Source organism: Myxine glutinosa, chromosome 2, assembly GCF_964187855.1.
Source record: "Myxine glutinosa chromosome 2, kmMyxGlut1.1, whole genome shotgun sequence".
Taxonomy (NCBI): domain Eukaryota; kingdom Metazoa; phylum Chordata; class Myxini; order Myxiniformes; family Myxinidae; genus Myxine; species Myxine glutinosa.
The window spans coordinates 1,735,663-1,751,909 of NC_136262.1; the positions used below are offsets into that span (position 1 = coordinate 1,735,663).

Below are 16,247 nucleotides of genomic sequence, written 5' to 3' on the forward strand. Positions count from 1 at the left end.
GGGAGGGTGTGTGTGTGGGGGGGGTCTGGGGATGTGTGCAAGTGTGTGTGTGTGTGTGTTTGTGTGTGTATGCACGTGGGGATGTGTTCGTGTGTGTGTGTGGATGTGCGTGTGTGTGGATGTGTGTGTGTGGGGGGTGGATATGTGTGTATGTGGGGGTGGGGGGTTGGGGTATGTGTGTGGAGGAGGGGGGGGTTGGATGTGTGTGTGTGTGTGTGTATGTGTGGAGGGGTGTATGTGTGTGTGTATGTGTGGAGGAGTGTGCATGTGGGGGGAGGGGAATGTGTGTGTGTGTGTGTGTGTGTGTGTGTGTGTGTGTGTGTGGATGTGTGGATGTGCGTGTGTGTGGATATCTGTGTGTGTGTGTGGGGGGGGGGGGGGGAGGATTGTGGTGGGGGGGGGGAGGATGTGTGTGGGGGGGGGGGTTAGGGTGTGCATATGGAGGGGGGCGGGTGTGTGTGTGTGTGTGTGTGTGTGTATGTGTGGAGGTGGGGGGTGTGTGTGTATGTGTGGAAGGGTGTGCGTGTGGGGGGAGGGGTGTGGGGTTGTTTGTGTGTAGGTGTGTGTGGGTGGATATGTGTGTATGTGGGGGGGGGGGGGGGGGCTGTGCGAGCACGACGTCATCCGACACATGGTTTCAGAGTTATGACGTTTTAAAGCTCAAACTAGAAATGGTATCACCTCCATAATTTGTGGAGATATCGAGTGGAAACTTTGCACAAATGTTCCTCATGGGGGGATGTTTCAATGTTACTTGAGACGTTTTGATAAGTCACATGGTTTGGCCGCAATAAATAATGGAAGTTAAATTTTAAAAAGCTTGTAACTCTTGAACCACTGCACGGATCGACTTGAATTTTAATGCTAGATCACTATCACACGATCTCCCGCGGTCATTTCAACCTCAAATGAAATTCCAATTGCAGATTTGTCAATATAGTCCGGCAGCTAAGCTAAATATAGCATAACAATTGTGCATTTTGTGAGGAAAGCACCAAATTTGGCACAGTCGTAGACTATCATATTATGAAAAGATCTGGATATTGGGCCATCTCAGATTCAGAGATTTGATTTTTGCAAGATTTGCAGATTTTGCAGATTTGCAAGCTGAGATTGCAACGCCAGGGACGGCCGACTCCTTCCTGCGAGCTGCCCACGTCACCGCATAAGAAGAGCTTATCAAATCACTGCAGCGGCACTGCACATCCTGCAACACCGTGCATATGAACGCCACTGTATGATATATGCTGATGATGCAGAAGACCTGCCTGAGTCGAAGACTGGTGTCACGAGAGAGAAGACATTCCCAACTTTCAGTACTGGGCAACTGTGCTGGAACTAGAGATGTTGGTACTGGTCTACGTGCGTTCTCTGTGGCAGGCTTCATTCACGATGTACCTTGATGCCCTGACGGAACTGGTCCATGGTTCCATGCCTTAGACCACACACACTATGCCAGGTGGGTCCCTGTTCACCTGAGGGACATGGTTGCACGCCCAATGAAGCACCCAGATGTAGCCGGAGAATTCAGGGCTGGCAACTTCACTGTACATAAGACGAAGAAGGTGTTCTCTTCGATCCCAATCGAATCAAAATCTTGCAAAAATCAAATCTCTGAATCTGAGATGGCCCCAATATCCAGATCTTTTCATAATATGATAGTCTACTAGTGTGCCAAATTTGGTGCTTTCCTCACAAAATGCACAATTGTTATGCTAAGTTGCCCCACTAATAGGTGAGGCACATTAACAAACGAATGAAACAGATTTGGTCAAATTCTGACTTTTTTTAACTCGATCGCATTTCACACAAGGTTTTGGGCCACTAAAGAAGAAGAATCGCTTGGCTTCTCAGATAAAATAAATAATTCTGTCTCTGCAATTTCAGGTTAATTTTCTTTTTTAAAGGGCTTTTTCTGTAATCCGTGCATGGATTGACATGTGTGGATGTGTGTGTGGGTGTGGGTGTGGGGGGGGGGGGGAGGGATGTGTGTGTGTGTGTGTGGGGGGGGGGTTGGTGTGTGTGTGTGTGTGTGTTTGTGTGTGTATGCATGTGGGGATGTGTTTGTGTGTGTGGGGATGTGCATGTGTGCGGATGTGGGGATGTGCATGCGTGTGGATGTGTTTGTGGGTGTGGGTGTGGGGGGGGGGGGGGGATGTGTGCATGTGTTTGTGTGTGTGTTAGGAGTGGGGGATACGTGTGTGTGTGTGTGTGTGTGTGTGTGTGTGTGTGTGTGTGTGTGTGTGTTGGCGGTGGTGGAGGGGGATGTGTGCATGTGTTTATGTGTGTGTATGTGGGTGGGGGGTAGGGGGAATGTGTTTGTGTGTGAGGATGTGTGTGTGTGTGTGTGGGGGGGGGGGGGGGGGTTGGTGTGTGTGTGTGTATGTGTGCGTGTGTTTGTGTGTGTGTGTGTTGTGTGTGTGTGGATGTGCGTGTGTGTGGATGTGTGCGTGGATGTGTGTGTGGGTGTGTGTGTGGGTGTGGGGATGTGCGGGTGTGGGGATGTGCGTGTGTGTGGATGTGTGTGTGGGTGTGTGTGGGGGGGGGGGGGGGTGGATATGTTTGTATGTTGGGGGGTGGTGGGGTTGGGGTGTGTGTGTGGAGGAGGGGGGGTTGGATGTGTGTATGTGTGTGTGTGTGTGTGTATGTGTATGTGTGGAGGGGTGTGTGTGTGTGTGTATGTGTGGGGGGGGGTGTGTGTGTGTGTGTGTGTGTGTGTGTGTGTGTGTGTGTGTGAATGAAAGAGAGGGATAGAATTGTGAGGAACAGAAATGAAAAAACGAGATGTGTGTGTGTGTGTGTGTGTGTGTGTGTGTGTGTGTGTGTGTGTGTGTTGGGGGTGGGGTGTGTGTGTGTGTGTCTGTGAATGAAAGAGAGGGATAGAATTGTGAGGAACAGAAATGAAAAAACGAGATGTGTGTGTGTGTGTGTGTGTGTGTGTGTGTGTGTGTGTGTGTGTGTGTGTGTGTGTGTGTGTGTGTGTGTGTGTGGGGGTGGGGTGTGGGTGGGGGTAGGGGGGATGTGTGTGTGTGTATGTGTGTGTGTGTGTGTGTGTGTGTGTGTGTGTGTGTCGGGGTTGTATCCAAGGGGGTTGTGTCAAAGCATGTCCAATGAAAGTGGGGTTGTATCAAAAGCGGGGTTGTATCAAAAGTGGGTGCGAGTAAACCGGTCATCACTGCCAGCAGTTTTAAAGTGGCAGTTCTAGTTATTATTATTATTATTACGAAAACGATACTACTGAAACGATACACTACTGTCTGAAGAAACCTGGGCTGAATTTGTCAGAATTTTGAATATGAGGCATAACGCCTAAGGCCTATACGTACCGTACTGTAGTACTAGTACAGTGTGTCAGTGTCGTACTGACGCTATCGTGTCAGTGTCGTACTGACGCTATCGTGTCAGTGTAGTACTGAGGCCTAGTGTCGTACTAGTAGGCTACCGTGTCTGACCTTGGCTTGAGGCTTTGTTTCTGTCTCAGCGATTCTTCGATTGCGCTCACAATTACTTTCGGTCTCTATTTTTCACGTTTCATGTTCAGTCTCTGTCTCTGTTTTCATCTCAACTCAAAAAATAAATAAAAAATAAAAAAAATTCCCTTCTCTGTTCTTATCCATTGTTCGTTCTTATTTGTTCCTTCGTTCTTCGACCACGTTGTTCGTGATCTCGTGTTCACGTCGTTAAAAAATGTTTCAACTGTCCCCTGAAGAACTGTATTCTGTCATATACTATAACACCTTTTTCTTCTTCTTCTATAAAAGGATGCTTTCGACTTGCTCACCAAATCTATTCAATCCAAAAAAAAATTCCATCTCTTACAGTTACAGTGCCTCTTTCATCCATCCCCTAAACTCTCGAGAACTCCACCCATCCTTCAGCGTCCTCAAACGTATTTTTGACTCGAAGGTCTCAAGAAACTCATTTTGCAATAAATGTTCGTTTCCCATTAATCGTACACTTTCTAAAATCCAATCTCACCCCTCCCCTCAAAAACTTCCCCATTACCCCTCCCCTTCAAAACTTACCCATCACCCCTCCCCTCCAAATCCACCCCCTTGCCCCTCCCCTCCAAATCTTCCCCATCACCCATCTCTTTCAAATATTCCCCTTTGCCTCTCCCCTCCAAATCTTCCCCATCACCCATCCCTTTCAGATCTCCCCCCTTGCCCCTTCCCTCCTAAACTCCCCCCACACCCCTCCCCTCCGAGACCCTCCCTCACTCCTCCCCTCCTAGACTCCCCTCTCACCCCTCCTCCTCAAAGCGTCCTCCCCGCTTCTTCCCCCTTCCAACTTTCACCTTCATCTCCCTCAACCTTCTACCTCACTCTTCCCCCTCCTCAAATAACACCTCACTGCGCCTCACCCAATCACCATCAAACCTTTTGTCTGCCCCATTCTTCCCTTTATCCAAGCTATTCTGAAATCTCTGACACACCTTCAACAGCTCTCCCTACCTCTTCCTCCTCTTCCACATCTTACCCTACCGCCCCCCACCCCCCAAACTTGACTGATCTATCCATACAGGTTGCTTCTGATAAACCAGATGTGATCTGCTTAACAGAAACTTTCCTCCTTCATGATGTCTCTGATTCCTTGATATCTCTCCCAGGATACGCCCTCCTCCGGTATGATAGACCTGAGCCTCGTCCTGGAGGGGGGGTTGCTATCTTTATCAAAAACTCTCTTCCTCACTCGCCCTGCACTGCCCTCTCTCCACCAAACCCCCAGGAATACCTTTGGCTACGGCTTCCCCTTCGCTCCCACCTTTTGTTCATATGTGTGTTGTACCGTCCACCAAACAGAGATGACTCCATCTACATCTCGCTGTCTAATAATATGGACCAACTTCTATCTACCCATCCCAACTCTCTCTTCCTCATATGTGGTGATTTCAATTGTCACCATGCCAGTTGGCTGGGTGTGGGTACCTCTCTCACCAGCCATGGCTCTTCAGCAAAGGACTTCTGTGACTCACTGGGACTGACACAATCTGTCAATTTCCCGACCCGGATCTCAGTCAACGGAGCATCTTCTCTTCTGGACTTGGTTATGACTAACTTCCCTGAAAATGTCTGCTGCTCTTCTTCTGCTCCAATCGGCTCATCTGATCATGTGCTTGTTAACGTGGACATATCTCTGACCATTCTCAGAGAGCCTCCTCAGCGTCGACGAGTCTGGCATTTCACTCAGGCCAACTGGCACGGTCTTCAAGCAGCCATCAATCATCTGGACTGGTCTCCCATCTATACCGCCTCTGACATCAACTCACCCTGGGAATTCTTCCAAAGTAAATTGCTCTCTCTCTCGCACAGATTTATCCCATCTCGTCTTCAGTTGTCATACCCTTCCTCCCGTCCATGGTACACGGAATCCTGTGGTGAGGCTATTGCCCAGAAACAACTTGCTTTCGTCTCCTGGAAAGCAAATCCAACGGAAGGAAATCTCATTTCCTTTCACAAAGCCCGAAACAAGTGTGTGTCCACCCTCAGGAGAGTCGGGAAACGATATCTCTCCGTTCTCAGGACAGAACTCTCTTATCTCTCTCCCTCTTCCAAATCCTGGTGGCATCTGGTCAAATCTGTTTCTGGTGTTTGTTCCCCCTCCACCCCCCCCCCTCACCTCAAACGGCCACACGGCTGACTCCGCACGTGAAAAAGCTGAATGCCTCAACTCTGTGTTTGCCTCTAAATCTTGTGTCCCAAACCCATCCCTCTCTGTACCCACCGTACCCTGCTGCTCCTGGACTCTGTGTCCTTTCCTCCTGACAAGGTGGAAAAGTTTCTGTCAACCGTCGACTCTGATTCTGCAACTGGACCTGACGGCATCAGCCCACGGGTCCTAAAATCTTGTTCTTCCGCTCTTTCACTCCCTCTCTCTGTTCTCTTCACCCTCTCTTTTGCTCAAGGTCATCTGCCATCTGCTTGGAAATCTGCCAACATCACCGCTTTGCACAAAAAAGGTGCAAAAACAGATCCCAGCAACTACAGACCAATCAGCCTTCTCCCAATTATCAGCAAAGTCATGGAATCCATCATTGCTTCAGATATGAAATCTTTCCTCTTCTCCAATGGCTTGATCTCTGATCATCAATTTGGTTTCAGACCTGGTCACTCTACTCTGGACATGCTGCTTCTGCTTTCGCAACAATGGATGGAGGTCCTCAATGCCAAACAGGAAATTAGAGCCGTCTCCCTTGACATATCACGTGCCTTCGATACGGTCTGGCACCCCGCTCTGCTCACCAAATTCTCCTCTTTTGGTATCCATGGAAATCTCCACGCATGGCTGGCGGACTTCCTCTCTAGTCGTCGTCAACGTGTGGCCCTGAATGGGTTTCTCTCATCTCCTCTTCCTGTTCAGGCTGGAGTTCCCCAAGGCAGTGTTCTGGGCCCTGTGCTTTTTCTGTTCTTCATCAATGATCTCTCTGACTCTCTTGAAAATCCTCTCTATCTCTTTGCTGATGACTCTACTCTCTGTCGCTCCATTCTTCATCCCTCAGATCGGCAGTCTGCAGCCTCCTCACTCTCTGCAGACATGGACAAAATCACAGACTGGGCAAACAAGTGGAACATGTCTTTCAATCCTGACAAATCTCACACTCTTACGATGTCTCTCAGAAAAGACCGACTGGACAACCCTCCCATCAACTTTCTGAATAATCCTCTCCAAGAAGTTCTGTCACTCAAGCTTTTGGGTCTCACTATCTGCCATTATCTTTCCTGGGAAAACCACATTTCAAATCTGGCCTCCAAAGCCAGTCGCCGACTGGGCATCCTCCGTCGTGCGAAGTCCTTCCTTGGCACACCTGAGCTCCTCACCACATACAAGGCTTTCATCCGCAGCTCAATGGAATACTGCTCTCCCCTCTGGGCTGGTGCTCCTGCCTCACACCTAGCTCGTCTTCACGTTGAAACGTGAAACGTGACTTCACTGTTGAAACCAAAGCATTCAGAATCATTGGAATCTCCCGCGATGAAGCTTACTCCAAGGGCCTCTCACTCACTCACAGCAGGCAGGTTGGTGGTCTTTCCGTCTTCTACCGACTCCTCTCTGGCCTTGCCCCCCCCCCAGCTCTCTCTGGGCTCTGTCCAGCAAATATTCTGACAGGTCGCACAAGATCTGCCTGCAACCCTCTTGGTTAAACTGCCAAAATCAAGACTCTCTGCTCACCTTCACTCCTTCATTCCTCTTTTCTCCCACCTCTGGAACAAACTCCCTCACTCTCTTCAATCCCACTCCACCCTCCAGGTCTTTAAAACAGCTGTTCACCACCATCTCTTATCTTCCCCCATCCAAAACCTTGATCTTTTCTATCCCCGCTAATTTCACCCCAATTCCACTTTTTTTAAATGCCAACTTCTGTCCTGGAAGTCCTTGATGTCCTTGCGCTTTATACTTCTCCAACCGCCCCCCCCCCCCCCACCCCGTTCCCACGCCTCCTCCCCCCAAGCCTCTCCCTCCCACACATCTCCCTGCTCTTAAATGTTGTGTGCTCTCAAGCGTTTGTGTGCTTCCCCTTCTCTTGTCTTCCGCTCCCTCTTTTTATATATTTTGTTTGTCTGATTGATTTGTTTGTGAAGTAAATGTCAGCTCTTTCACGAGCCTCGATTCAGTATACAACAACAACAAAAAAAAAAAAAAAAAAAAAAAATTGTTGGAAGACCCATAAAGCCAATGCTTTTGATATTTCATGATCATTTTAACAATCGGTTTGTTTGTTTCACACTGAATGAAAAACGTAAAGGTAAAGCATGACGATTGTGATATATGACAGGTTCGACGATATTGTCGTGTGACTACACTGCAGTGAACACTGCAGGGCGACACGGATGACCAAACGAGCTTTAGCTCCAAGGCGTTCAATTTGACGATGACGGTATTCTTTACACGCGAGGGAAAGGGGGATGACGAACTTACCTGGACGGTTTCCACCTGACATCTTCGCACCTGGATAAATCAATCAACTCAAACCGACACGGAATTAAAATGTACAAATAAACAGGTTTAATGAAAATAAATGCCGGCAAACAAGAAAATGTGCGACAGACTAATATCCTAAATGGGACGTCCCGAATACAGACAAAGGGAAATATAAAAGAACGAAAATAAATGTGTTATTTTTGTGGGCACTTAGCTCCGAGCTGCTCTTGAACCTCGTCAGGAATCGTCCAGAACCCCCGTGTCCTTGGCGGGAAACCGCTCATTGGCGCGAAGTCTGTGCGCGGGAACGGCCTTGGCACACAGCTCGCTCTTCCAGCCCCGAGATCAAAACGAGCAGGCTGTGCTCGCCCCCGATGGGTCCCGTCAATCTCGTTCACCAACACCAACATGCCAAGGAAAAGCAAATGTGGCCGTGCCTTCAATCCGAACCCCGCTCAAACAGAGCACGATGAAATGTTCAGGTGCTCGTCAATGAATTTCCCTCGCACAGGAGCGCTATTAACTCTGACTGCTTGCCGTGAAATCCCGAAGCAGAGTGAGTTATGAAATTGTGACTGTTCACCGCCATAGCCAGAAGGTCAGAGCCAGCCACGAGAAGATGAAGAAGAGAGAGGAGGCCAAGAAGAAGAAAACTCGTGAACTTCAACCGTTCGTTGTTGAATCCCGAAAATCAGAGCCAGCCACGAGAAAATTATGGGGAGACGACCGCTCGCCACCAAATCCAGAACATGCGAGGAAATCAAGAAGCAAGAAGAGAGAAAATGTCGGGCAGAGCGTTCTTTTATACTCAGGGCTCTGACGTCATCCGTGCCTGCCCCACCAATCCCATTGTCCCATCTTAGAAGTCTTTGCGCCAATCTTTTCTGGACCAATCACTGCTCCACGGGGCATGGCCTCACGGCCCTGCCTGTGCCTTTGTGCTCACCAAGTCGGTGTTATCAGCGGTAGTGCTCAATGTCTTTCTTGGTTTCCCGTCGCTTTTTATTTAGTGTGGTTAATGTGCGATTTCCTGACTAGGTGTGTGTGCTGCACGTGTCATAAGGAACAGAGGAAAAATAACAGAGGCCATTACATACAGGGGATTTACCATTAATCCCTAGCTAATTAACATATCCCACCCCTCGTGATGGGAACGAAGATACGCTCTTCCACGGCATACAGTCTACCAGATCCCTACTTTTGATACATGAGGGTTTCTTCTTCTTCACGACAGTTGGAGCACACTACCTATTCAATTCCACCTGGACGAAGCTATTGACTACCCCCCACAAACGTAACAAGCGTTACGCCTAGGTCCCCCGTCGGTGAAGTGATGTGAGTTGACAAAGTGGAAGACGCAAGGTGGCCATCTTGGATTTTGACGCGGCGACACAATTTTCAATAGCTTTCTTCCTTATGCCTAGATACACCCACACACCAGAATAGACGTTGGTACTTCACTTATTTTTCAAGATATTTCACTCACAAGGTTCAGACATATATATGGTGGCGGCCATCTTGAATTTTGACGTGGCGACCCAATTTTCAATAGGGTTCTTCCTTATGCGTAGATACACCCACACACCAGAATAGAAGTTGGTACTTCACTTATTTTTCAAGATATTCCGCTCACAAGGTTCAGACATACATGGCGGCGGCCATCTTGGATTTTGACGTGGCGACCCAATTTTCAATAGGTTTCTTCCTTATGCCGAGGTACACCCACACACCAGATTAGAAGTTGGTACTTCGCTTATTTTTCAAGATATTCCACTCACAATGTTCAGACATTCATGGCGTCAGACATACATGGCGGCGGCCATCTTGGATTTTGACGTGGGTTGTACCCACACACCAAATTCGAATGCGGTCCTTCGCTTATGCACGCCCGCACGCACGGACGGACAGACGGACGGAGGGGAAAACCATAGTCCCCTTTTCGCTCTGCGGTGCGACGGGGGACAACAATATGTTTGGCATGAATGGCATTTAAATCAAAATGGTGGTGTGTGGAGTCAGCTGCCGCACCACCCAAATGACATCAGACATAATCACATCACCCTGTCATGTGAACAGATCCTCAGCTCTGATTGGTATACGATTGAGGGTAAATACATACAAACATACGGACGGACAAACCCTGTTCTAGACTGCTTCGCCCGATGAGCTACGCCGTAAAAACATTCAAAAACAGAAGAGTTTGCTCGCACCAAGTTGACTGTGCCGGGTAAGTATTCTATGAATACCATCTAGTCCTGAAGGGTAATTCTAAAGGGTTATTCTAAAGGGTAATTCTAAAAGGGTCATTCTGAAGGGTAATTCTAAAGGGTAATTCTAAAGGGTAATTCTAAAGGGTAATTCTAAAGGGTAATTCTAAAGGGTTATTCTAAAGGGTTATTCTACAGCTGTAGTTTAGATATTGTGGGTGGAGTCAGGCAAACTGCTCAACCAATGGTTGGAACTCACATACTCGGACGCATTTATATAGTATAGTACACACTTTTATAGTATAAATTATTTGACAATCACAATCAACTCCAATGGTAGTTTTACATCAAGAGCACAAGTTGATGAAATGGAGTGAGATTGTTTTAAAACATTGACTCAAAGGGCTGACAGGATGGCCTAGAGGTATGCACAGTCCCCTCTCAGTTGTCTTGCTGGGTTTGAATCCCGACCCGAGTATAAACTGTTATCCAGGTGTTTCACAGGCAGGTGATTCAACAACGTGTGCACCGTCCCTCGTACGTATTGAGATTAAACTATGGTTATTAACCGATGCAGTGCCCTCTTCATCTGCTTGCAGCTTATAAAGGAGTTGGTTTGTAGCGAGTGGGATTACTCTGCAATTGTCTGGGTTTAAGTCGGTAAGAAAGATAGTATGCCTTATATGACACTGCCTCTTATTATGATTGATGAACGCTTGCTTGTCAGTGTATTATTCGTTTATAGATGCTGCTGAATTCAATTGGATTAAAGCTCATGATCTTTGGAGTTTGTGTGAACACCTTGATTTTCACCACATTTTAATCCAATTGAATCCTTCGCTTGGACCATGGACAAGTGGCTACGACTCGAGACGTTCTGTGGGGATCCCCAGGCGACGAATGCCGCCGGCCAATGGGGACATTGGTATAGTTCCCTCCAGAACTACATCGCTGTGATACCTGAGCTCTCGCAAAAGCTTTCGATACTGACCTGCCACGTGAGCGACACTGTCTATGACTACATCTCTCATTGTGAAACATATGAGACCGCAGTAGAGACCCTGAGAGATGTCTACGTAAAACCAAGAAGTGCCCTGTACGGCCGCCACATGCTTGCGAGTCGAGGACAGGATCCGTCGGAGAGCCTCGAACACCACCTACAGGAGTTGAGACGACTCGGGAAGGATTGCCTGATGGAACCGCGAACGTTCGTGGAGTCGACTGCTGATCTAATGCGGGATGCCTTTGTGGCGGGCATTGCTTCGCCGGTGATAAGACTAAGGTTGCTCGAGAAAACTACTATGTCACTTCAGCAAGCGTTCGAACAGGCTCGCGTTTTGCAGCTGGCCCAAACTCTGGCGGAGGCGTACGGCAACCCCTACATAACCACGGGGGCTGTGGCTGAGGTTCGCAAGTAGCCGGCTCTCCCACCCGATCGATCTATCACCAGCTCCGCCGCAGCTCCAGTATCTGCAACCGCGCAGCCGGCTGTGGCCGAGGAGAGCTCGAGCACTGCCGCCGCCACTTCTTCTTCTTCAGAAAATGCCAAATGTTATTTCTGCGGCAATAAGCATCATGCTCGGGCATCATGTCCCGCAAAAGATTGCTTATGCCATAATTGTGGTTAGAAAGGCCACTTCGCAAAGGTTTGCCGCCTGGCCAAGACACGGCGCGCAACCCGCACTGGAACCAACACCTCACGCTTGTCGTGCTCCGGGGACCCGGGAATATCGCGGTCTGCAAAGCGCCGTGCTGCCGGTGCTCGTGGAAGGGATGGCGGAGGATGCTCTGGTGGATACTGGAAGTAGTACAAGCATCGTTAGTCAAGTACTGGTGCAACGCTACGGATGGGCCGTGGGACAAGCCACACGTTGCATCTACCTGGCTTCTTCGGGGCTGAGGGTCTGCATCAAGGGCTTGTGTACTCTTACCCTGGTTGTGAACTATGTGTAGTATCCCGACATCAAACTCATGATAATGGCTGATTTATGTGCGGATGTGCTTCTCTGACACGATTTTCTGCACCGACATGGGCGACTAGAAATGCAATTTGGTCAAGGGGGGAATACACTTTCGGTTTGCTGTCTGGTCGAAATGGCCATGGATCCCCCAGCTCTTTTCCCTAGCTTGATGGCCGATTGTAAACCACAAACTGTGAAGTTTCGACGGTATACTCGTGCCGATACTCAGTACATTGTGGATGAGACGAAGTGCTTGCTACGGGAGGGTATTATAGAGCCGAGTAGGTCTCCGTGAAGGGCCCAGGTGCTCGTCGTGCACACGGCCAATCACCGGAGGCGCTTGGTTGTCGATTAATTCACAGACGAGTAATTCTTTCACACAATTAGATGCGTATCCCCTACCAAAGATGGACGATTTAGTGCGGGAAATGGCAAAGTTCCTCATCTTCAGCACTCAGGACCTGAAAAGTGCGTATCATCAGATGACCTATACGCGAGTCAGACAGGCCATATACGGGGTTCCAGTCCGGACAATTGCTATACCAATTCCGTTACATACCATTTGGGGTAACGAAGGGAGTGTCATGCTTTCAACGCGCAATTGAAATTTTATCTAAGGAGCAATTAAAAGACATTTCCGTGCACGTGGATAACGTGACGGTTTGCGGACATACCCAGGAGGGCCACAATGCTAACTTGAAATGATTCCTGGACGTGGCACGATGGTACAATCTGACCTTCAATGAGGATAAGTGTCACTATGCCACTAAAACAATAGACCTCCTTGGGTACACGGTGACCGGGGGCGAGATAAAGCCTGACGCCGAGCGCCTCCGGCATTTACTCGAGATGGCGTATCCGTGTGATCGGGCATCCCTGAGGCATGCCTTAGGGCTTTTTGCACATTATAGCCGGTGGGTACAAGGTAACCCAGAAAAGATAAGGCCTTTGGTGGATTGTAAAACCTTTCCTCTCACACGGGCTGCCAAGGACGCCTTTCAACATCTGAAGGAAAATATCACGGGGACGTGTGTGACTTCCATCGACAACACAATACCATTCCTCGTTGAGGCAGACACCCCGGGCTGCGCGATCGCGGTGACCCTCACGCAGGGGGGTCGACCAGTTGCCTTTTTTTCACGCACTTTGTCCCCGAGCGAACGCAGGCACTCGGCTATCGAGAAAGAGGCGTATGCTGTCATCGAATCCGTCATACGGTGGCGCCATTTGCTTCTGGGCAGGAAATTTGACCTCATGACTGTTCAGCAGTTGGTCGCTTTCATGTATCGCCATCGACACCCTCAATGCATCAAGAATGAGAAAATTTCGAGATGGAGGGTGGAACTGGCTAACTATTGCTATGAAATAGTCTACCAGCCAGGACGCGAAAATCTGGCCGCTGACGGGTTATCGAGACCGGTTTGTGCAGGCATGACCTCTGATGATCTGCGGGTCATACATGAATCATTATGTCATCCGGGGGTTACACGACTTGCACATTTTGTTCGCTGCCATAATTTGCCTTTCTCGGTGGATGACGTCAAACGATTATGTTGGACATGCCCTGAGCTTCTGCGCTGAGCGGAAACCAAGGTTTTACAAGCCGCCGCCGGGCACCCTTATTCAGGCCGGATGTACTTGGGAGAGACTAGGCATTGATTTCAAAGGACCTTTGCCGTCATCGGGGTCACGACGGTATATGTTGACGGTTGTGGACGAATACTCTCGCTTTCCTTTTGCATTTCCGTGTTCGGACATGTCATCTGCCACGGTAATTCGGTGCCTCCGACAGCTGTTTCTCCTGTTCGGGTATCCTGCTTTTGTCCACTCGGATCGGGGTGCCGCTTTTATGTCTCAGGAGGTGAAGACCTTCCTTGTAGAGCGGGGAATTGCTGCCAGTCGGACGACTCCATATAATCCGCAAGGTAACGGACAGGTGGGGCGATTTAATGGAGTAGTCTGGAAGGCCGTGAAGATGAGGTTGCGGACGCAGTCATTGGGACTGCAGCAATGGCCTCAGGTTTTGCCCGAAGCTTCACATGCGATTCGGACTCTACTATTCACGGCGACTAATGAGACGCCGCACGAGCGGATGTTCCGCTTACAGCGTCGCAGCGCGAGCGGTCGGTCATTGCCTGAGTGGTTGGCCGAGCCGGGACCTGCGTTTTTGAAGCGTTCGGTTCGTCAAAGTAAGTACGAGCCTGCCGTCGATCTCGTCGAGGTGCTGGAGGAGAACCCCGAGTACATGAACGTTTGGATGGCCGACGGACGTTTAGTAACCGTGTCAATACGACATTTAGCTCCGTGCGGAGAGAGTTCGGGGGTAGTGCCGAGTGATGGGGATACGTCGGGCCCGACTGCCGAGAGCCTGTCGGAACCGCTCATAGCCTCGGCACCTGCGGTTCGGCTCCGGTCACGGACCTGGCTTCTTCGGATCCAGCATGACCCGATGGAGTCGCGACTCACGGGCCGGCGGGGGACTATAATGAGGGTATTTTGGATTCACCTCATTCGACGGCCTCTGAGCGCGGGACTGTGAGCTACCGTACTCGAGCCGGGCATGAATGTCGCAGGCCGCAGCGATTGGGGTTGTATAGGAATCCCTTGGATGTGTCATAGACTAAAAGCTGCAGGGATGTTTCATATATTTTATACATGCAGACAAGCGTGCTGGCGGAAACTTAACTGGTGGGTGAATGAGATTAAACTATGGTTAATAACCGATGCAGTACCCTCTTCATCCGCTTGCAGCTTATGAAAGAGTTGATTTGTTGCAAGTGGGATTACTCTGCAATTGTCTGGGTTTAAGTCGGAAAGAAAGATAGTATGCCTTATATGGCATTGCCTTTATAATGATTGATAAATGCTTGCTTATCAGTGTATTATTCTTTTATAGATCTGCTGAATTCAATTGGATTAAAGCTCATGATCTTTGGAGTTTGTGTGAACACCTTCATTTTCACAACACGTATGTTAAACGGGTGTCCCGTTTGCGGCATTTCTTGGTAGACGTTAAAGTTCCCACGGTGTCCGTCACAAAGAGTAGGCGAGTTATCGCCAGCACCATGAACAAATTAAATTCCAAATTGCTGCCTTAACCTTAACCTGCAGAGGTCATTACATCAAAAGCACAGCCGCACCCTCAGCCAATGATGCTATTCCGCAGGCTTGTGCTGCACACAAACGAAGAAGAGGAATAACTCCTAGCTGAAGGGATACGATGATGACTAAAATCATACTAAACCCTTCGAGGAGGACAATATTCATTTGACCAACCTTCATGTTTGTGAATGTCCTGCCAAATGTACGACAAAGATGCCAGAAGAAGCGAGAGAATTCGTGTACACAGGCTGCTGAGCATACGGACAGCTTCCCCACCATAGAGATGAGCCGTGGCAATCTAGAGGAAAGGTGAAAAGGAAAGGGTCATGGATAATCGTTAAGGTGTCCGGAGGTCATGGCAGGCAGAGCCGTTGAGGGGTTGAGGGGGGTTCCAGGAGGGGTCGCTGCCTCGGGGCCCGGGGTCCGTTGAGGGGCCCGAGCTTCTCCTGTAATTTTAAAAAAAACATTACAGTAAACCCTCATTGGCTCATCTTCACTTCCTCGTCGTTACATGATTGAAAAGTCTTGGCCGGTGAAAGATCATGTTTTGCTTTGTATGTAGTCCAATGTTCTTGCATGGATGGCTGGGGAAAATTTGGCTCAAGTCTAAGGTTTGCGCAGCAATTTATAATTTGACCAGGGTGCCGGCGATAACTTGCCTACTCTTCGCGAAAGACACCATGGGATCTTTAACGTCCACCAACTAATGCTGATGATGGGACGCCCTGTTTAACATCAATCGGAGGGACGGCACACACATTGATGAATCATCCAGTCTGTAAAACACCTGGGATGACAGTTTAGAGCTGGACCGAGATTCAAACACCGAGGCTAGAAAAGCAAAAGCAGCACCGAAAGCGGCCGCCAATGCCAAAATTCAAACCCAGAGGCTAGAAAAGCAAATCTTATTATCCTCTTATTATCCTCTTAGCTTATTATCCTCTTTCTGGAACTGAGTATTACAAATCAACAAATCAGCTCCATCAGCAAACTCCAAAATCCTTTCACCTTCTCCATTCCTCACACCATATCCGTAACCCCCATGAACTCCCTCAAA

At 48.9% G+C, this 16,247-nt stretch overlaps 1 protein-coding gene across 1 annotated transcript in view; it reads right to left on the reverse strand.

Moving 5' to 3' along the window:
- RELCH (RAB11 binding and LisH domain, coiled-coil and HEAT repeat containing) overlaps window positions 1–16,247 on the reverse strand; it is a gene marked incomplete in the record, with an annotated part of 173,775 nt that overhangs the window by 19,473 nt on the left and 138,055 nt on the right. The window contains 1 exon segment of the mRNA XM_068108847.2: window positions 15,365–15,488. Within this exon segment, the coding sequence (XP_067964948.2) occupies window positions 15,365–15,488 (124 nt within the window).